Source organism: Physeter macrocephalus, chromosome 15 (assembly GCF_002837175.3).
Source record: "Physeter macrocephalus isolate SW-GA chromosome 15, ASM283717v5, whole genome shotgun sequence".
In the NCBI taxonomy this organism is placed as follows: Eukaryota; Metazoa; Chordata; class Mammalia; order Artiodactyla; family Physeteridae; genus Physeter; species Physeter macrocephalus.
The window spans coordinates 14,834,299-14,858,252 of NC_041228.1; the positions used below are offsets into that span (position 1 = coordinate 14,834,299).

A 23,954-nucleotide genomic window follows, 5' to 3' on the forward strand; every position below is an offset into this window, starting at 1 on the left:
GTATAGTACGATCTTGCAGTATTGATTGTTTGTCAGATATTTAATGCAACTGGAAAAGCATCTATTTGACAAAACTTCTTGCTTGTTTGAAGTAGAATGCTTTGGTTATAGTGATAGTCTTTTTTTGTTGTTTGTTTGTTTGTTTGCATCAGTGTTTTAGACTGTCTACAGAATATTTATTTTTATTATCTAACCCTAGACCTTGTGGATATGATCAACTAATAATTGCATGTTTAATTAACTGAAAGATTACATTTATGATCTTAACAAAAGACAAAATCACTTATATTTAATTATATTTAAATAACATATTTTCAAAGTTGTTGAAATAAGGAGAGCAAGTGAGACATAAGAAGCAACAAAGATTATGTATATCTTTAGGATGAATGAGTAGGATAAAAGGACCACACACAGGGAAACCTTCAGAATATTGTAGTTTAAGTAACTGAACTTTAGAAAAATATATTTTAAGAGTATATTCTTGAATAGTTTGGAAGTCTTATGTAAGTTCACTTTAATGCCATTCATGAACTTTTTTCAGATTCAGTCTCCATGCAGCTTGATATCTAACTTCTGTTGTGCGTTGTGATGGTGGTGGTAGAGGAGGAATTGTGTTAACTGAGTGTGTGTGTGTGTGTGTGTGTGTGTATGGGGGGGAGGGGAGGGAGAAATAAAAATATTGCAATAAATACTTCTCTGTCCATATTTTATTTTTTGATTACTATTTAATGTATATGCGTTGCCTAAGAAGTATAACACAATGTTTGGAACGGAATAAGAAATATTTTATGGGCCAGTTGAAACTTTGTAAGGATAAAGGATAAATATAACTCAGTTTTCTTAGGCTGTATATATAGTGTCAAGAGCAGAAACTAAACTGTAAGAACCTCCGAGAAATGGAGAGGCATATAGTGTGTGTGTACACACATACACACATGTGTATATATTAACATATTAGGGCAGTGCAAAAATCCCCCAGTTTGCTCTACTTTGCCAGTTCTAATGTAACTTTAGACAAGTTAAAAAGTTTAATCTCAGTGTGTATGCAGAAGTTAAGCATTTAATGAAAATGTCTTTTGAAGAAAAAAGTTTTAATTTTGGGTTATTCTATAGATTGTTTAGTTAGTCCTCATTTTTAGGACAATGTAGGGGAAAAAGGAATGATACTTATTCTATAGATAATGGCAAATGATATCACTAGGAGGTAAGGTGCTGCTGAACAATAACTAATCGTAGGATTTAACCTGTCAGCGATCAGCCTTTGAGACTCAGTCTTCAGTTATATCCCTACTCACTGTAGTGTGCTTCCTCATGAATGTTTAGGTGGTATGCCTCTTATTTTTTTTTTAAATCCTACTAGCTATATAATAAACAAGAAATATAGAATCAGAATCTTAGAGCTAGAAGGGATGCAGAGACCCTAAACTCCTCATTTTATGTAACATGAAACTGAGATCTAGAGGATTTATGATGTAGTCAAGATTTGGTGACTAGTTATGTATATACATATATAGCAGGGCAGGGATTAGTGTCAAGGCTTTTGGATTTTTAGTTCAGTGCTCTTCACTATAATAAATTTCTTCAGGGTTAGCAGGGGAGATTAGCGCTATACTATAGGGTATCCTGTTGTTCTGAAACCAGTAGAAACCATGTAACTTTCCCATTCAGAAAGTATTTTATTTGTTAACCATAATAAATCAGTTGATTTCCTCTTCTTTCTTTTAACTTTGATGGATATTTGAAAATGATGTCTATGAAAGGGAATGATATTTTAGGGGAGAAAAAAGGAATTTGAAAAGGTATTAGTATTTTAATTAATTACATTTTTACTTCAATTTCAAATACTAATGCATGACCAATGTTTTGACAGTGTTTTATATATTCATATACAATTGATTCTTGGTTCTTTTATGTTTTCCCATTGAGAATTTACTCATTGAAAGAGAAGTAGAGCAGGAGAATGAGAATCTGGGTTCTAGACCAAGTTGTGTGTCCTTGAGTAAGTCACCTAACATCCCTGGACCTAAGTGGCTGAATCTTCAAAATGGACAGTTAAGTCAGTACACTACCAAGTGGGCATACTACTGGTATTTGGGCTGGATAATTCTTCATTATGAAGGGCTCTCCTGTGCATTGTAGGATGTTTAGAATCCCTGATGCTAGTAGCATTTCTCAGTCACTATCACATCCACAAACAACCCCGCATTTCCAGGCATTTTCCAGGGTGAGGTAGCATATTGAGAACCACTGGCAGATTGTTTCTAAGGATCCTTTCAGCTCTAACACTCTGTGAAAGAATTTTTATTTGGGGAATGATTGAAAGGGAAAAAGGCAATGCACTGACTGAAAAATCTCTGCTCCTTCCTAATAGTAAGCAATTTTATTTTAAAATGAATGTTTTCTGGGGATTTATGTCACCATACCCACAGATATACCAACCACTTATGATGTTCCAAGATGAATAATTTTTTTATAACTCACTTTAAGCTTTCCATCTATAATATAATGTATCCATGTTATGTATACTTAGTTATATGATTTTTTAAATTTAATGTTATATAGGACTGTTTCTCTCTATACCTAATAAGTAAAAGTAAAGTAACAAGATCTGACTCTTTTTTTTTTCTTATTTTGGCCACACCTCGCAGCTTGTGGGATTTCAGTTCCCCGTCCAGGGATTGAACCCAGGCCACGGTAGTGAAAGCGCCGAATCCTAACCACTAGACCATGAGGGAACGCCCCAGATCTGACTTTTTAAAAAAAAGTTGTATTGTTGTTTTAATATCTTAGCCTTTAAAAAAAAAAAAGGAAAATCATTATATATAGTAATTATTTGCCTTGTCTCTTTTCCTTTGGCATGAAGGAAGGGAAGGAATATAGTCTCTGTGTTAAGTTGTGTATATAATTACTCCAAATACACAAGTAAGATGTGTAAAAGCAACCACAAATCAATAGTATGTTTGATTATCCTAAAAAAAAAACTCCATGAGATGACAGACATAAGAGAAATAAATTACTGTACATCTAGTATTTACTATTTCTTAAGCCAGAGTTAAATAATTAACAGGTTACTACATTAATGAGGTTAATAAAGGTGATGATTAATTGGGTACTATCACCTTCCTCATCATTACTACTGGCCAACTCCTGTCCTCAACTGTTATACCACTGGACTGCCTCAGACCAGGAATTGGTTAGCTGCCCTTAAGTAAACTGGATCCCAGTCTAGGTTGCATTGAAGCCCCAGGCTGCATGTTACCTTCGCCTGACGGTTAGTGAGGTGACAGTATTGCATGATCTAAGTAAAAATTTCTTTACTAAATAATGTACAAGTTGCAGTAAACTTTTAAATGCTAAATAAAATTACAAAATCATACTCAAATACTTTTTCTTTTGGTCTTAGCTAAGGCATGTATTTAAAAAATAATTTAAAAATCCTTTTATAATTAATAGTCATTATTTTAAAAGACAAGACCTGTTAATTGAAATTTACTAAATTAAAAAGTTCTTTCAATTTCTAAAGTGTTTCATTTTTCAATTGGAATGTCAGTTTTTGTAAGTATATTGCTTAGTCATATTAATTTGTTTCTTTTAAAAAATATTGCCTTGTAGCTTTATAAACCCTTTTGGTGCATGTTTGAGTTTTTTGGCATTTAATATGATTTACTTTGCTTAAATTATTTTGCATACAGCATGGTTTGCATTTTAAGTTTGTTTTCTTTAATGTGTTATATATTTATTGTAAATTTAACCTTACCCATTGGAACTCTTGGTTCTGTTAAAAGTCTAAGCAGTTACGTATTTAGAAATATGGGTAATTGAAACCTGTAATCCCCCAAACTGTTGTTTAAATGCAACAGTTCCATCTCTGTTCTTTTCATAAATCTCCTTTTAGGTCAAATTGTGATTTGTGTTTCCAAGGCTACTTCCTCTCATTTCTCAGGGAAGATGCTGGGGTGGGGCTTAGAACAAATACTAGGTGGTCAAACGATCAGAAACTGCATCACGGGACACCTCAAGGGTATTGAGTTATTTGTAATTAAAGGAATAGTGCGTGCATTAAACTGTTCCTTTTATGTCATCTCAGGGTGATGTTGGCTTCGGTACTTTTCTTGCTGTCTATTATAAATGATTCTGAATTTTTCCCTTGGTTTGTGATCTTATATTGATGTTTATGTCCATGATAATAGACTGAAATAAGTTACCACGTTAAGAATTATCGTTGCTGTGAAAGCATATTGGAAACCAAGACCTTTCTTTTTGTTCTTTAGATTTTCTTTCGTTTCAAGTTTGGATTTATACTTGTAAAGTATGGTTAAATTTAATGGAAGGTTTAACAATGAAAATGACAGATCATAGTTTTTAAAAAATTATTTATTTATTTTAAAAATTGAAGTATAGTTGATTTACAATGTTGTGTTAGTTTGAGGTGTACAGCAAAGTGATTCATTTATACATATGTATACATCTATTCTTTTTCAGATTCTTTTCTCTTACAGGTTAAAATATTGAGTATAGTTCCCAAGAAATTATAATTTTTATTACATAATGTTATAGAACTCACTCTGTCAAGGGGGGTAGTTTTGTTTTCCAGCACCACCTTTGTAAACACGTTTTGTTTTATAGCGGAGCCTAAAATGAAGTGTAGGTGTTCCACTTACTTTCTTCTACTGAAGGATTTTGATTGTCAATTTAAGATGTATTTCTTAGTACAGTAACTTATTTAAAAAAGAAATACACTAGGCTTAGTTTATCCTAAAAGATATTTTAGAACCACTTGTCGGTATTGGACTGAAGATTTTTGAAAAATTATTTATGGGGAAATATAGTAATAAACTCCTTTGACCTGTCCTACCTATTTGTTGTATTGGAATCTTTTGCCACTTAAAATAACTTGGCAATTGATTGGGGCCTGGAAATTTCTTTCAAGGATTTTGTTTTAATGACATTTTACCTATATTCCGAAAACATGAGAATATTTTTAGTACAGTGTAACAATAAAAAAATAAAAATGTAGCAAGATGGGAGTAATTTAGTATAGTTTTGCTGAGAGAAATTTTGCAAAATTTTAAAAATCCTTAAATGTATGCCCTTTTTTTTTGGACTCCGTAATGGCACTTAAGAATCTACCATAGGGCTTCCCTGGTGGCGCAGTGGTTGCGCGTCCGCCTGCCGATGCAGGAGAACCGCGTTCGTGCCCCGGTCTGGGAGGATCCCACATGCCGCGGAGCGGCTGGGCCCGTGAGCCATGGCCGCTGAGCCTGCGCGTCCGGAGCCTGTGCTCCGCAACGGGAGAGGCCACAACAGAGGGAGGCCCGCATACCACAGAAAAAAAAAAAAAAAAAGTAAAATGCTTAGAGAACTGAATAAAATATAAATTAAAAAAAAAAAAAAAAAAGAATCTACCATAAAGAACTGTCAGGGGAACATAAAAAGATTTAGGTATGTTTGTATAAGTGTTATTTATAAATGTGAAAAAGAATAAATATCTAGTCATAGGGGATTAAACTACTATGTATCATATGATGAAATAAAATACCACCAATACGATTATTGCCTTAAAAAATTTAAGGGGGAAATATTCACCACATAGTGCTTTGTGAAAATGGCAGAACACAGTTTTGTGTATACCTCTCTATAGAAAAAAGATTGAAGGATAATACATCAAAATGTTTATTTCTGATAAATTATAAGTAATTTGAAGTTTTTTTTTTGGTTTGTTTTTCTGAGTCTCATTAACTTTCTACAATAAAGGTATATAACCTTCTTAGCTGAAAAGAGTAACTTATTCATTTAGATAAACCAAAGGAATTTAGTATTTTAAATGTTATTTTCTAATTTTTACTTAAAAATTGCTCTTAAGTTAAAAAACTCAACATCCTCATCCTTTTCATATACATAAATATGAATAAATAAATATTTATGTGTGAATTATATATGTGTGTATATAAATATGGCTTATTTATTGTAAGATGTTTGCAGTAAATTCCTATGTTTTGTTTTTTTTTTATTAATGGAGGCTCTACAGTATTTGGGGGTTCTTTTGGTGTCTTCATTTCATTAAAAAAAAATTTTTTTTTTATTGGGGTACAGTTGTTTTACAATGTTGTGTTAGTTTCTTTTGTACAGCAAAGTGGAGTTCCCTGTGCTATACAGCAGGTTTTTATAAGTTATCTATTTTATACATATTAGTGTATATATGTCAATCCCAATCTTTGTTATATCCAAATTGATATAACAATCAATTCTGACTGAAAAGCACAAAGGCACAAGGCATTTTATGGCCAGGTTACAGGCAGTTGTTCTGTTCCCAGTGGTTCTATTCTAAAACTTGCATGTTGTATATTCCTGAAAAGCATAATTCAAAAGAATTTTCCTACTTTTTTCTAAGCATTAATATAAAAGGTAAATTTTAGTATGTTTATAGCACTGATAAAAGTATTTGAATATATGTTACATTTTAGTTATGAAGGATTCTAAGACATTTTGGTAAAACCTAGTAGGAATTTTCCAGGATTAAAACAAATGTGAGGGGCTTCCCTGGTGGCGCAGTGGTTAAGAATCTGCCTGCCGATGCAGGGGACACAGGTTCGAGCCCTGGTCCGGGAAGATCCCACACGCCGCGGAGCAACTAAGCCCGTGTGCTACAACTACTGAGCCCGCGCTCTAGAGCCTGCATGCCACAACTACTGAAGCCCACGCGCCACAACTACTAAAGCCCACGCACCTAGAGCCCGTGCTCTGCAAAAAGAGAAACCACTGCAATGAGAAGTCCACACACTGCAACGAAGAGTATCCCCTGCTTGCCACAACTAGAGAAGGCCCACGCGCAGCAACGAAGACCCAGTGCAGCCAAAAAATAAATAAATAAAATTTTAAAAAAATAATAAATAAATAAAACAAATGTGAGCTTTAAAATGGTGATATTTGTTCTTCTATTATTAGAGGTCATTGAAATAGTATAGTATAGGCTTGATTGTAGGCATACTGTCCCAAATGTATGTCTTGGGAAAAACTGCTTCTTAATCTTACAAATCAAAACATTATTATTGTTTATTTTTCACCACAGGAAAAAAAAAAACTGATTGGAATTCAGCTTAAATTAGAGCCTACAGTTAGCTAATTTCCTTTCTCACCAGATGCCGTTTTAGGTTTAAAAAAAAAAGACAATGATAAACAATTGGTCAGGAATTTATTTTAAAATAAGCTTTTAGAACATGGCCTGGGGATTTGGAAACCTTTAGATCTGTGTCCTACAGCAAAGCCTGGGAACCCCTGGCATAGCTGGAGATAATATCTGTTCATCTGGTTTTCCCATAGTGCTTAGCAGTGTGTATATATTAGGAGGTATCTGTGTGCACAGTGGAGTCTGATCCAAAGGTGTCAAGTTTAGACTACCTGATGACTAATCAACAAAGAAATACAGTAGCCGGGGGCTTCCCTGGTGGCGCAGTGGTTGCGCGTCCGCCTGCCGATGCAGGGGAACCGGGTTCGCGCCCGGTCTGGGAGGATCCCGCATGCCGCGGAGCGGCTGGGCCTGTGGGCCATGGCCGCTGAGCCTGCGCGTCCGGAGCCTGTGCTCCGCAACGGGAGGGGTCACAGCAGAGGGAGGCCCGCATACCACAAAAAAAAAAAAAAAAAAAAAAAAAAAAGAAATACAGTAGCGGGACTGAAAAAAACCATGTCCCACCAACTCATTTGCCCAGATCTAGGAAGTCTCTTTCTTGTGTGGCCCTCTCTGAGGCTCCCTTCAAAAACTCTCTCTCTCCCTCCCTTTTTAAAAAATCTCTACATTTGTTCCTCATCTGTTTTTCTTACCTTTCTGTTTCTCATTTCTCCCTTTGTCTTTCTCTTCCTAATCCAACTTCCCACCTTTTTAAGTGAATATAATATAAAACAAATATTATATACTTATATTTATATAACAAAATATAAAAAGCTGCTGGATTAAATATATTTTTATTCCTGAAATAGGAGAAAAAAGCCTTAATTTGTGTTTTGTTCTCTCTTCTGATTTTTATGTGACAGTGACCCTCAGTTTTATATCTCCTAAATAGATAATAATTGAGCATTAAAATGATGATTCTGATGCACTATAATATTCCAATTCATCAAAGAAGTATTTCTTTTTAAAGAATTCAATATTACTTAGGTAGTAACAGTATTTTATAAGCTACATCAGTTCTCTGGTTGCTTTAGTTAACTAGAAAACTAACTGGAATACCTCATTCTTTGTACATTCTAAAAAATTAGAATTTCATTTAATAAAAGTGAAATTGCTTTAAATGTTTTAAACTGTCTTCTCTAATCTTCCTAGGTTACTGAAGCAAAACAAAATGTTGAAAGCATTGAAAATTTTTATATTTAAACATGGAAAGTACTTTCTTATGTTTTCAGGATTTGTAATGAATATCTTAGGTGCTTTTTAATTCAGAAAAGATTTGTCTATACAATAATTGAATATATTTATGTTCTCAAGGACAGATCAGAAGGAGAGATAGTCCCACTTAAAATAATTTTTATTTGATTTGGTATGGTATAAATTAGCAGTTTGCAAGAACTGTCTTATTTACTCTCCCTCCAGCCAAGACTTTTAACTGTAAAATCAAAAGGAAAAAAATTTTATTTGTAAATACTATCTCATAGACACATGCAGATAATTTTCCTAATCTATGTTTCTAAACATGGAGCCCTGTTAAGCACAACTTCTCCTTCAAACAATGAGAAATATCAGAAAGGGAAAAATGTAAGGAAGTCTGGATGTTAGTTATTTTTTGCCACTATTGTGAATAAACACACTTTGAGAAAGCAGAACAGTTATCATTCCATTAAAATTTTTTCTTTCTGTGTTCATGAGGGATGTTGGTCTGTAGTTTTCACTTTTTTGTAATTTCTTGGTCAGATTTTATATTTAGGACTATTCTGGCCTCATAAAATTAGTTGGGAAGTATTTCCTCATTTTCTGTTTTTCTGAAAGAGATTATAAGTTTGTCTAGGGTTGGTGTTTGCTCTTCATTAATATTTGATGAAACTCATTAGTGAAACCATCTGGGCCTAGAAGGTTTTTTAGTGTGAATGTTATGGAAAGGTGCTTGGTAACAAATTTGATTTTGCCACTAGATAGAGCTGTTCAGATTTTTGGTTTCATCTTATATCAGTTTTAGTAAGTTGTATTTTTCAAGGAATTTGTTCATTTCATCTAAGTTGTTGAATATGTTGGCATAAAGTTATTTGTAATATTCTCATTTTAACGTCTGTAGGATCTGTAGTGACGTCCCCTGTTTCATTCCTGATATTAGTAATTTGTGTTCTCTCTTTCTTGATTGGTGTACCTACAGGTTTTTAAATTTTGTTGATCTTTTCAAAGAACCAACTTTAGGCTTTGTCTATTTCCTTTATTGTTTGTTTTTTATTTCATTGATTTCAGCTCTTTTTGTTATTATTTCCTTCTTTCTGCTACCTACTTTTGGTTCCCCTTGTTCTCTTTTTCCTAGCTTCTTAAGATAGTACCATAGGTTATTCATTTTAGCCCTTTGTTTTTAATATTAGTACTTAAAACTAGAAGCTTCCCTCTAAGCATTCATTTAGCTGTTTTGACAAATTTTGATATGCTGTATTTTCATTGTGATTTCAGTTTGAAAAATATTTTCTAATTTCCTTTTTGATTTCCTCTTTGGCCCATGTATTTAGAAGATGTTATTTAATTTCTAAATTTTTTTCCTAGATATCTTATTGTTTTGGGTTCCATTTTGGTCAGAGAACATATTCTTTACAACTTTAATCATTAACTTATTAACACTTGTTTTGTGGATCAGCATATGGTCTATCTTGATGAATGTACCATCTACAATTGAAAAGAATATGCATTCTGTAGTTGTTGAGTGTAAATGTTTAAATATCAGTTGAATCAAGGTGGTTGGTAGTGTTCAGATAATGTGGTTTTTACTGCTATTTTCCCCTAGTGTTCTGTCAGTTACTGAGAGAGAAGCTTTTGTATCTCCAAGTGTGATTGTGAAAATGTTTATTTTCCCTTTAATTCTGTCATATTTTGCATCATGCATTTTGGTTTTTGTTTGTTTTTCTTTTTATTTTGGTTGCATTGGGTCTTCGTTGCTGTGCATAGGCTTTCTCTAGTTGCTGCCAGCAGGAACTACTCTTCATTGCAGTGCGCCGGCTTCTCATTGCAGCGGCTTCTCCTGTTGCGGAGCACAGGCTCTAGGGACGCAGGCTTCAGTAGTTGCAGCATGCAGGCTCAGTAGTTGTGGCATGCGGGGCCTAGAGCTCGCGGGCTTCAGTAGTTGGCGGCGCGCGGGCTCAGTCGTTGTGGCTCACGGGCTTAGTTGCTCCACAGCATGTGGGATCTTCCCAGACCAGGGATTGAACCTGTGTCCCCTGCATTGGCAGGTGGATTCTTAACCATTGCGCCACCAGGGAAGTCTGCTTCGTGCATTTTAAAGCTCTGTTATTAGGCATAAACAAATTGTTATTATGCCTTTTGATGAATTGACTCTTACCATTTTGAAATGTCCCTGGTTCTGGTAATACTGTCTGTAAGTCTACTTTATCTGTTATTAATATAGCCACTCCAGTCTTTATAAGCTTACTGTTTGTGTAATGTATTTTGTACCATTCATTTACTTTCAACCTATTAAAGTGTAATTCTTGCAGATACCATATAGTTGGGTCTTACTTTTTTATCCATTTTGACAATTTATGCCTTTTAATTGGATTGTTTAGTCCATTAACATTGAAAGTAATTACCAATATAGTTGGATGTAGGTTTACTATTTTACTATTTGGTTTCTGCTTGTCCCTCTGTTTTTGGTTCTTCTGTTCTCATTTCCTGCATTCTTTTGACTTAATATTTTTTAGCATTCCCTTCACATTATTTATTTAGCTTTCTAACTATGTCCTTAATGCATTTTGTCTGCATGTATGGTTGCTCTAGGAATTGCAAATATGCATTCTTTACTCTTTTCAGACTGCTTAGAGCTAATACCACTTAGAGCCTTGTACCACTTCATATACATTGTAGAAATATTGCAACCATATTTCCAAATTGGTCCATTTGTAACCTCCTTCATCCTTTATGCTTTGATGTCATACGTATTACATCTCCATATGTTATAAACTCCACAAGGCAGTGTTGTAATTTTTGCTTTGGACAATCAGGTTTACTTACATTACTAGGAAAAAAGTAGTTTTTTATATTTATTCAATATTTACCATTTCTGATGCTCTTCATTCTTCCCTGAAGATTTTACTTTCCAACTGGTATTTCCTTCCGTCTGAAGAAGTTTCTTCTGCATTTCCTGTTTTGCAGATTGGCTGGCAACACATTTTTTCATAGTTTTAGTTTAACTGAGATACAGTTTGCCTTCATTCGTGAAGGTTAAGGATATTTTTCTGGATATGCAATACTGGACTGACAGCTTTCTTTTTCTTTCCGTATATTCAAATCATTGTTTTCCTTTACTTAATGTGTCATTTTTTTCCTGACTGCTTTCAATATATTTTTTTCTTTGTCATTGGTTTTCTTTATATTTATCCTACTAGGGGTTCACTGAACTTCCTGAATCTTTTGAAATTTTTGTCTTCCCCCCCCAACTTTGAGAAAGTTTTAGCCATTATTTATTTTAAAAGATTTTTTGGTCCTTTTCTTTCTCCTCACCTTCTGGAACTCCAGTTATGCATATATTGACCTTTTGATATTTAGCTACAGGTCCCTGAGACTCTGGTTTACTATTTTTCAGTCCTTTTATTCTCTGTTTTTCAGATTGGGTAATTTTACTGATCTATCATTATGTTCATTAATTGCTTCTTCTATCACCTTCATTATGTTTTTAAGCCTATCCAGTTAATTTTAAAATTTCAGATATTGAATATTTCAGTTCTGGAACTTCAGTTTGTTTTTTATCATTTCTATTTGAGCATTTTTTTTTTACATCTTCGAATATAATTTTAATTGCTACTTTAAATTCCTTGTCTGCTATTTCTAACATTTGAGTCACTTTTTTTTTTTTTTTTTTTTTGCGGTACGCGGGCCTCTCACTGCTGTGGCCTCTCCCGCTGCAGAGCACAGGCTGGGGACGCGCGGGCTCAGCGGCCATGGCTCACGGGCCCAGCCGCTCTGCGGCATGTCGGATCCTCCCGGACCGGGGCAGGAACCCATGTCCCCTGCATTGGCAGGTGGACTCTCGACCACTGTGCCACCAGGGAAGCCCCATTTGAGTCACTTAAAAAAAAAATTGAAGTATAGTTGATTTACAATGTTGTGTTAGTTTCTGGCATACAGCAATGTGATACAGTTATACATACATATGCATATTTGAGTCACTTTTGAATTGGTCTCTATTGTTTTTTTTTTAACATCTTTATTGGAGTATAATTGCTTTACAATGGTGTGTTAGTTTCTGCTTTACAACAAAGTGAATCAGTTATACATATGTTCCCATATCTCTTCCCTCTTGAGTCTCCCTACCTCCCACCCTCCCTATCCCACCCCTCTAGGTGTTCACAAACCACCTAGCTGATCTCCCTGTGCCATGTGGCTGCTTCCCACTAGCTATCCACCCTACGTTTGGTAGTGTATATATGTCCATGCCACTCTCTCACTTCATCACTGCTTACCCTTCCCTCTCCCCATATCCTCAAGTCCATGCTCTAGTAGTGCTGTGTTTTATTCCCATCCTACCCCTAGTCTCTTCATGACATTTTTTTTCTTAGATTTCATATATATGTGTTAGCATATGGTATTTGTTTTTCTCCTTCTGACTTACTTCACTCTGTATGACAGTCTCTAGGTCCATCCACCTCACTACAAATAACTCAATTTTGTTTCTTTTTATCTGCCCACTACTTCTTTAGGCCAGAAAGACTGAAGTTTTTTTATTAAGAGTTTTAGTTGGTCTACATGTTGTGGATTAGGCCAAAAGCTGTGTTAAATGGGTAACTCATTTAGTTCCATTCTTTCTTCTAAGTGTTGATTCCTCTCCAGAATCAACCTACTTTTGGTCATTTTCCAGTGCTTTCAAATATTTATTTATAGTTATAGTTGTTCTGTGCAGGATTGGTCTGATAGAAGATTATGCAGCCAGTATTGGAAGTAGAACCAGGATTTCTTAAGCTAAAAATGGTTGGAGAATATGGTGTGGTGATGTACAATCTTAATAGTCATCTTATTTAAAAATATTTAGAAAAGAGAGAAATTATGATGCATGTAACACATACATACGCACATAGAGTAACTGAAAGAACTGGTTTTTCTAACTCCGAATTCTGCTTAATAAAACAGTAGATTAGAATACATTTCTATGTAACTGTACATAGTTTACCATATGTCAGAAGAAAAATTTTATTGTTAAGATATATATGTAGGGAAATAAAGCTTTGGGGTTTATTATGACTTTTCAGGGAGGTTAAATTGGCAGCCATGACATTTTAAAACTTGTATAGATTTCTGAAACCTTGGGCTTATTTCCAAGATTGAGTTTTGCTGTGTGTTATACATCTAATGTTTTTAACTTCTTTTTTTTTAATTATTTTTAAAATTTATTTATTTTATTGGTTTTATTTTTGGCTGCGTTGGGTCTTTGTTGCTGCTCGCGGGCCGTCTCTAGTTGCAGTGAGAGGGGGCTACTCTTCGTTGCTGTGCGCGGGCTTCTCATTGCGTGGCTTCTCTCGTTGCAGAGGACGGGCTCTAGGCTCGCGGGCTTCAGTAGTTGTGGCACGCGGGCTCAGTAGTTGTGGCTCGCGGGCTCTAGAGCGCAGGCTCAGTAGTTGTGGCGCATGGGCTTGTTGCTCCGCGGCCTGTGGGATCTTCCCGGACCAGGGCTTGAACCCGTGTCTCCTGCATTGGCTGGCAGATTCTTAACCGCTGCGCCACCAGGGAAGCCCTTTAACTTCTGATACGTATTTTATTTTCTTTCAGTCAATGTAGTAAAGAAGATAATTTATAGTGTCAGAATCCTCAAACTGATCAATTTATGATTCACAATTTTTTATAGATACTTTCCAATAAAATTTTCACTTTCTAGGAAATGTTCCTTTCATATTTACTCTTATTATTCCTTAGGTTTTTTATGATGCAGGAGGCAAAAATCTGTGCTTTGATTTTACTTTAATCTCTGTGCCAGTGGTTTTCTTCCCTGCTCTGTCTTCTTTACTTTATATTTCTTTCTTTTTCTCTATCTTAAAAAAAAATTATTTTTCATTACCTTTAATTTTTTAATCCTTATGTGTACTTGGAAAGACAGATTAGGAATATTGGTTACATTATTTGATTTTTTCCCTCTTTACCACTACAGGTTATACATTTGCCTAGCCCTTATCCTTTTGTCTTAGAAGTTGTAAAATATTTTAAATATTTTGCTCAGTGTGTAAGGAATTTGAAGAAGTAAAAGCAAGGACTCTGTATATTCTCATTATATTGGGAAGGTCCTGCTTGTTGAGTTTTTAGGTATTTCAAGATGTTCAGTCAACTGACGAGGACTTCTCACAGTGTCAGAACTGTAGTGATGATGAGAGTAATGCAACTAGGAAATAGTTCTGGTATGTAACCACTTTTGCATGTTTACTTCACCAGAAAACTCTGTGGAAGTACAGTGGTATCTTACCTTTCTTGTTAAAAATTTGGAAAACTATTTGCGTGCTTTCAAAGTAGATTTTGAAGTAACAGTGCTAGTCAAAGAATGGAAAGTATATTCTAAGCAGATGTAAAATTCTACAAAGTTTTAGGATATCTTCATTTCTTAACTGTTCTAAAAAAGGAAAAACAAAACTTAAACTTGCATTCTTAGAACTTTCTGAATAATTCAGTAATTGCCTAAACTCTAGGTTTTAGCCTATTTCTTATTGTAAAGCCTTTATGATACTATATGCTTTTTCAGTAAAATAACATTTACAAATATGAATCATACTCCTTTTTATATAGCTTATTAATGGAGATTTATTTGCTTTTTCCTTTTTAAAAAATAAATTCTTCAGTTCTTACGTTGTCATAGATTATAAATAAATATTTTAGAAAATATACATCCAGTTTGTAATGAATTTCCTTGGACACTTCGGTTGTTTGTACTAAATCTTTAGAGCAGAGAGATCCATGGTTTGGGTTCTTCTGTATAGGTTATCAGTTACTTCTGTTGGATTGAGTGAGGATAAAGAAGGTGGAATTCTCTGCCATTTTACCATAGCTTACTCTTACTTATAAATGGTGAGTTGTTTACTGTTATGAGATTAGGTAGGTAGATTCTTTGTAACAATTGTTAATTTTTAGATTTAATGATGGCACTTGAAGCTACTTTGATATATATACTTGGGAAAACTTTCTGTGTTTATTATGACATATATTATAAGTAATATTGCTATTTTTTGAATGATACTCTACTCTTTTGGGTCATTTTATTGTGTAGAATATTCTAATTATCCAGTAGTATAGGTTTCAAAACTCAATATTCAGTATATTATCTAGGGATATTAATTAAGGAACATAACACAATCTGGTGAAGTTACTGGTGTAATACATTGCTTTAAAATATTATTTTCCTTTTTTTTTTTTTTTTTTTTTTGGTACGCGGGCCTCCCACTGCTGTGGCCTCTCCCGTTGCGGAACACAGGCTCCGGACGCGCAGGCTCAGCGGCCATGGCTCACGGGCCCAGCCACTCCGCGGCACGTGGGATCTTCCCAGACCGGGGCACAAACCCGTGTCCCCTGCATCGGCAGGCAGACTCCCAACCACTGTGCCACCAGGGAAGCCCTATTTTCCTATTTTTAAAGGAAAGGTCTACTTGAGTATTTATTTAAAGGTCTACTTGAGTATTATCAGTGTTTGTTTGGGTATCTATTTCTTAAGTCATTTAGGGTTGCCATTTTAAAGAAGGGTAGCTATATTTCTGAAATTTTTTTTTTCACTGTAATTTGTGTGAACAGCCTCATTATATAGATACAAGGACTTACAAAAAACCAAAAAGCAAATGATTTACTCAGGGCTATAGTGTCCATGGTAGGCCTGTAACTAAAGCTCAGTTTTGTTTTCTAGCTTTGCAATTTAATCTATACCAAGTAATATTTCCTGTATGGATAACTTTGGTCCATTAACCTGAAGATAATTTATGAAAAACTCTGCTATTCTCTCCCTTTGTAATTCTGCTGGTATTTTCTTCATTGTAATAAAAAAGAAATCATGCTATAGTAACTAATTCTTGACCACACCCTTTCTTTCCCCTTCAGAAAAATTGGAAGCTCTACCACCCACCCCAGGACAGCTGAGATATGGTAATGGTTCTATAATTGTTAAATATTTGTGCATCTGTCTTTTGGACTTGAAATAACTGTGTTACTCATTAATAGTACAGAAGTCAGTAAGTTAAATCATTCCAGATAGAGTGGATTATCCTATTTATTATGCTGAAGCAAAAAGTTTGTAAACTTGGTTTAAGACATATTACAGTATTATGGAATTTCTAAGATTGTTAACCATATCTATTATTGTTAAAATATTGTTACCATCTAGAGATAGAATTATAGTAGAGGTTTTCTTAATTCTCAAGAAGAAGGGTATGTTTAGTTTGGATTTAAGTTGGGTAATTTCAGAACTAGAATTTCTAGGCTATTTTCTTTGGTGGAGAAAATACTCTGATTTGTTGTTTGTAATAATGAAGAAAGTAAAGTTCATTTTAAAACACCAGGAAGAAGAGCTTTACAATGCTGCTAGTGTGCTTTCTTTATTATGATTGGAATAAATATTCAAGGGCTAACACCACAGTAATGTAAAATAGTTTGGGATCTTACTATAAAGACAATGGAAGAAGAGAATTATTTAGCGGTGCAGTGAATTTGAATAGGTTGTAAGTTAAAGCTAAATATTAGATGTGATTTGCTAACAACTACTGAGTTAGAGAATAATATTTCCCAAAGGAAACTGAAGCAATTGGTAGGATATCATTACATGCTGGAGAGCAAACTTATATAATTAAAATTTAGTAGGCAGTTCTTTTTAATAGTTCTTTTTACTCTCAGAGGTAGAATATAATTTGTATTAGAAATAAGTAATTTTTCCCAGATATCAAAACAATTGAAGAATTCTTTAAGACGTTTCTTTCCCAGGTAAACTTTTTTTATTCTTCTAGCCTGGATTCATACAATCAATATCCATAGCACTGTATAATGCTATTACCATTTTGGGGGTCATATTGAAATTACCTGCTAATATGGCTGTGTTATCATACCCAAACTTCTTGAGGGCTGGTAACCAAGTATCTTTGTATCTCATGTGCCCTGTGGAGTGTCCAGTACGTGTTTATTTGACTTTCTGAAACTTACAATTTTCCTTTGGAATGAAAATAAATTTTTATTTACAGAACACATTTACTTAGGTCTAAACATCAAAGCATAATATATTTTATAGTTCCAGGTAATTATTATAGCAGTGTAGCAACATGCTTTGGTTTTATGACCAAGTTTTTACTAAGATAGCAATTAGTCTAATCTTAAACTTAGTTTAATAACCTTGACACCTACTTTTAAGATATTTATAACTAGCCAGTTTTAGAGATGCCATCAAATTAACCCTAAAATGTTTAGTAATCCCAAAGGTTTCATAGTTACTTTGCCATATTTACATTTCAAAGATGATTGAGATGTCTGGAGAGTCTGCTCTCCAGATATACATTTAAGTAGCTCTCTTTTCACTGTAAATGTTTCATATGGTGAATTTAAAAAATTTCATTATTTTTTTTGGCATGTCAAATTTGTAATATTTTTTTGAAATTCTGTATGTGTTTTAGAAGCTGATTATTATAAAATTTTGAATGTCTGGTCATTAAGCAGCTGGATCTAGGCAAAAAGTCAAAGAACTAAGTCTAGACTCTTTAATTAAAAAATCCCATTTCATTAACGTGCCACTTGATTTTTATCATCTTTCATAGCTTTTAAAACAATATGCTTAAAAAAATAAAACAATATGCTTTATAATTTAAAAGCTGCTTTTTACCTGGGACATTCTTATATGATAACGAGAAGAACTCTGAAATGACCTAGGATATATACTATTTTCCCCCTTGATCTTAGTCTTTGACAGTGCTTGTGGGTAGAAATGTTTCTTGTTTTACTGCTTATTAGCCTTCCCTGATTGGTGTGGAGTGGTATCAAATTTTCATAACTTCTGGATTATATTTTAATTATACTTTCTGTGGACTTAACTGCATTAAAAGAAAAAAGATCTAAAGGCACGGAATACATATATAACCAGTTGGTTTAAGGGACTATTTTTTGGATGTGATATAAAACTCAGAGCCTTGATGTTTATTTTTAAAAAGTCCTCAGTTGAATGGATGTTGACTATACCTTGGCAAGTTTATAGAATAACTAGAATAAAGTCTTAACTGTCCCCAGCTTTTAATCTGTTTCACAGTCTTCCTTCAATTCTCTTAATCTAGAGTTCTCTTCCTTTCCAAGTTAGGTGTCCTCAACTTATTTAACTAATGTTTATTGAGCATCTACTGTGCACTAGGCATTCTGCAATGTGCTAAAGATGTAAATAGGAAAAAAAATGAAGCTAAATATATTTTAAAAATAGGTATTAGTTCTTCCTAGTTACACTTCTGTTTTCTCAGGTCATTCAGATTATGTACTAGATAGATAGGGTGAGATGTGCCTTTGGTAGGAAGAGATCAAGTTACATTTTCATTTAAATCAAATATTGTTTGTTTTAGTTGGTGAAAGCTATCAGGGATACTGATGTGTTGAGGGGGGAAAGAGGACTTTGAACACAGATGGCTAAGACAGATGAGATCATCACATTTTCCTAACATTTGTTTAAAAAATTGTTTAGTGAGTATAAGTGACCAGATAGCTTCCCTGATATTTGATTCAGAACTCTTTTTATTATTTCTAATATGGAGATCAATTTTATGGTATCAGTCGTTAGGTCTAAGAGAGAAAAAGATTGATGTCAATAGTAATTTAACGGGTAAAACATGGTACTCGTGTATTTATTTGTTCTGTCATTAACTGTATGTAATTTGTACCTGTGTGCGTTGCCAATAAGGAAACACAGAAGCCTAACACAATTAATTTTACATGTTATGTGGTTTTTATTTTGTTTTTTCCCTAGTATATCTTCCACCAAGTATATAAACAGAGGAGAAGCAGAATCTTTTGTCTGTGGGGAATGGAAAGCAAATTCCAAAACTTAAATCAAATCTATTTATGAGAGTTTAATCATATGGTCTGTTTTTGTCATTTTAAAATTATAGAAATCTTAAAGCATATTTTTCTGTTTTTGATGTTTTTCAGTATTCATCCACAATGCGATACCTTTCATAGGGTTTGGCTTTTTGGATAATGCAATTATGATTGTTGCAGTAAGTTCTTTCAACCCTTCTATTTTGAGTTAATAGAGAAATTAATGTGGTCTAAATTTTCCTAATAATTTACATATTGTAGCTATAAAGTTTTAATTAATATCATAATGAACAAGGCTATTTTTAACTATATTTCAGGTTAATTAGACTATAGCTCAATTTTTAAGGCATCATATCTATTAATCATCAAGACTTTTGGTAAAGCATTGACAATAATAAACATATTTATTGGGTCTGTATTATTCTGTTCTAGTTTCAACATTCTGACTAAAGAATAAAGTATGTAAAATTTTCTAATGTTCTTTAATTGTATCAGCAGTTGTCATCATGTGTATGTTATTAATTAGTTCCTTGTCCAGTTTTCCCATACAAAAATGTTTTAAAGGGTGTTTGGATATATAGTCTATCCATTTAACCCAAAGATGATTTAAGTTTCAATTCAGAATACTGTGAATAATAAACCCTTCAGTCTTTGTTCCATCGTAGTGTTAAAAAGTTCTCCTTTGCTGAAGTCATTTTAATTTAAGGTTGTTTCTTACAAGTAGTGTTTAGTCTCAGGGATGGCTGATTTATCTTTCTTACTCTTCTGTGACACTTTTTGTCACTAGATACCAATATTGGATCCAGATTATCAAGTCATGATGAAAATGCAGGTCTTCTGAAACTGCCCAGTGCTCTATCCACTTCTCTTCACTGACTCAAACTTTTAAAAAGTCCTATAAATTCTAGGTGTTTTGTAGGAGACCACTCAAAAAAGAAATGGAATGATTTTAGGATTATTGAATGTGAGGGAAATATATTTGAGAGATGCCAGGGTTTTTTTTGTTGTTGTTGTTTGTTTTTGTTTTTTGTTTCGGTGTTTTGGAGGTCACATGTACTATAGATGGATATAAATAGAATATTTGGTTTCAAAATAGGGATAAAAGTATAATTTACATTGTATGGATTATAAAATTTGCTTAAAGAATATCTAAAATTGGTTCATTCAAGAATGGTTTTCTTTGGTATGTAGTCTCACCTTATGTCCAGATTGATAAGGTGGGATCAGATATCCAGAAAATCTAGACATTCACCTGGTTGAGGAAGCACAGGGTTCACACATCAGGAAGGTATCTTGCTCCTTAAGCAGTCACAGAAGATACTGTAGCATGCACATAATTTGAAGGTGATAAGCACCCATTGGATACGTAATTCTTTAGCAAAGTAGTCTGGTAAGAGCTTCTAAAATACAATTTCAAAATGCTGGTTCTTTTGAGTATGACATTTTCCTATTATGTATATAAGAATCAAGTTGGCTATTTTATATATCTGTGAATATGAGAAACTTATTCAACCATACTACACTACCTTTTCTGAAATTACTAAAACCTTGAGTTGATTAGATTATTTAAATAGTTAATGTAAATAAAATCTAATCGTAATGAAAACCCCACTATGATGAATTTAGAAGCTATAGTTTAAGATCTGATGTGTTCTTGAATAGATTGTCTGAATTAAAGCTTCTCTGTTTCAGTTTTACACTCAATATTTTAGATTCTCTTTATTGACAGCTGGTACCTCTCATTCTACCATCTTAATAATCATTTGTGTCTTTCACCTCAGTTGGGCAGACCTTAGATATTCAAATGATGAAAGACTGTCCTTGCTACAGGGAATTGTTGAGATGATATATTTTGCATAAAGAGGGGTGCAGGGAGATTTTGAAGAGATATCAGAATAGGGAAACTGGGTAGTTTCTTAGATCCTGAATAAGACCTTCACAGTATGGTCTTATTATTTCTTTGAAATAAATATCTAAAGTAACAGATATCTGTGTTTAAATACAGATGCCAACAAGACAAAACAAACAGAACAACCACATTCTAGAGTCAAATTATTGTAATGTTCCTATTTTGTATTACTCAGGCCTGTGTCTCATTATTAGTGTAACTGAGAGTGGACTATTTTTCCAGGCCTGAGATGATTGACTCTAATTCAGTAATATTTGTTTTTCTGGTTTACATTGAAATCCAGTTTCGGGAAAGTATCACCCGTTTTTTATTTATATAGTACTGAAATAAATAATTAAACTACTGGCTTAAACCTGATTAAGAGTAATAGGTATGGCAAAAATATTATCCTGTGATAATTGCAGAATAATTCAAGAACACTTAAATTTTCCAAAGAGGCTTTTTAATAGACTGCTAAGACTAAAATCCATAAATAACTGTAGGATCTATGAAAAGGGAAATAAATGAAAATTATTATCTTAAGAATGTTTTTCACCTTTTTTTTTAAAAACAAAACAAAACAAAACACTGATTGCCTCCAAACATTGTAGGATAGCTATGACTGTTTGAAGATAGTAAGTCAAGAAGATATTTTATTCCTCTTTTCTGTCATGCCATTTGATGTTTTTCCTGTTAGGTATACTCTCTTAACTGCTACCCTAGTTGTGGTCATGTAAACAAATTCCTATATAACTTCTCATAGTAGGTTTGACCTTTATTCTTGGCTGCTGTTCATACTAAGCTTTTGATTTCATGGTTTTTTATTATATTTTTATATTATTGGGATTGATTTTTATAACATATTTTAGTGGGTTTGGGGGGGATTATTTTTCTTACAATTTAATTAGGATAGAATTGATTAAAATTCTAGCATAGATTAATCATATTAAGGTGATGAACCAGGTATTTTAAGACAACTAGTATTAGGTTTATTTATAATTTCTACCTCACCTGTTAACATGAAATTTGATGTAACTATGGGAAAGAGGAAAGGAGTGGATAGTCCATTGCCTTCAAACTGACCTTGACTTTATATGAGGCTTTTCATGCTGTTTGAAGGATGTTCATGTTTCTTAAATTCAACCAAATGATTAAGCACTTAAATGCTTTATAAATACATGTATTGGCAAACAGATTTTTGGGGGGTCATTTCTAATGATTCATTGCTGTTAAAGATGCTGTATTTATATTTTTATACACTACAGCTGTCAAGTGCTTCTCTTCTATAGTAATGCTCCTGATTTTTTGGGTTCCATATATTAAGATACTTTTTCGTGCCTGTTTTCTTCTTCAGAAATCTGTTTCTTTGGGTATCTTTACAACCTTGTAACTTTAAGTGCCTGGGAGACTTTTTTACGTCACGCTGCTTGGTCCATACCCTACAAAAATTATATTTTAAAGGAGTGTAATCAACAGGCCTAGGGGAAAGAAAATTGAGGAAATTAAACTTAGCTTCTCTTCAATTTTGTAAATAATTGAGTAATACAATATTTCTATATTACCAGATAGGACATTCTTTTTATTTTTCTTCACAAATATCATTGAGATTTGTAGGGCATTCTTTTTTTTTCTCCATAAGTATTATTGAGATTTTTTTAAAAGTTTTAGAAATTTTCAAGCATCAGTATTCAAGAGAGCTTTTGAAAATTAAGTCCACTTATGGCAGAATTGTGTAAGGATTAGAACTGAATTAGAACAATAGATTGTAGGATTTCTTCTTTATTCTATGTAATAATCCATTAGAATGGTTTAATCTTCTTCACTTCAGTTCCTTCTCTTTAAAGTAGAAGTAAAAATATGAGCCCCTCTTCTCTTTAGAGAAATGAGATAGACATAGAAAATCTTAAACTCTCAATTAATTCAGTGGAAATACAGTGGAACCTCATTTTTGCTGTAGCTCTATTGTATTAAATGCTATTGTTGCTTATAAATGAATCATACAGTCTCATTACTTAACGGTTAAAGAACTAAGTGTTTTAAGGATAATTTGTGAAGTCTGATTTTTTGGGTCCCTAGAAACTGGTTTTGTCTGTCTTTTAAATCTTTTATAGGGTAAATATCAATAGTATAGTTGTATCATTCAGAATTTAAAATGTAGGTGAGTTGGTTATCTTTGTGTTCAAAAGCATTAAAACAACTTTCTGTGGTGAGAAAATATAAATTCTAGATTATTAATGATGATATTGCTATGTGTGTTGCTATTTTTTAGTTTTATGAAAGCCTAATTTTAATAAATAAAATATTGATGTTATTTCTGCATGAATGCATATATTGGGTTGGCCAAAAAGTTCATTTGGGTTTTTCCATAACCTCTTATGGAAAAATCCGAATGAATTTTCTGGTCAACCCAGTATTTAATAATTAAGTGAATTGCTGTAGTATATGTGTATATTTATGCATATTTTATATATATAATTTTGCTGTGATAACATATTATTTTATCTTTTATTAATGTTTTGCTATTCTTTGATAGTCATTTCAGTTTTAATTTTTAAGATTAATTTCTTTGTAATCATTTTTCAGGGAACCCATATTGAGTTATCTATTGGAATTATTTTGGGAATTTCAACTATGGCAGGTATTTAATAATAGTAATGTTATTATTCCATTGTATATTTATGAAACATTTTAGTAGGTTAGGTTTAGAAAGGATACTTTATTTGAATGAGTTTATTCACTGAGATGTCTCTTAGTTTATCTACGTAATCCTATTCCTCTAATTTTAAATTTCGTATATGTAGCACATATTTTTCTGGAAAGTTTAGGTACTTTTTTTTTTTTTTTTTTTTTTTTTTTTTTTTTTTTTTTTGTGTTACGGGGGCC

General features: G+C 33.3%; 1 protein-coding gene across 1 annotated transcript in view; it reads left to right on the top strand.

The window, feature by feature from the left end:
• Window positions 1-23,954, top strand: part of TMEM65 (transmembrane protein 65) — a 45,175-nt gene that overhangs the window by 15,249 nt on the left and 5,972 nt on the right. Inside the window, exons 2-4 of the mRNA XM_024129418.3 lie at window positions 16,229-16,273; window positions 19,295-19,362; window positions 23,655-23,709. Coding sequence (XP_023985186.1) covers window positions 16,229-16,273; window positions 19,295-19,362; window positions 23,655-23,709 — 168 coding nt within the window. The remainder of the gene's footprint in view (window positions 1-16,228; window positions 16,274-19,294; window positions 19,363-23,654; window positions 23,710-23,954) is intronic.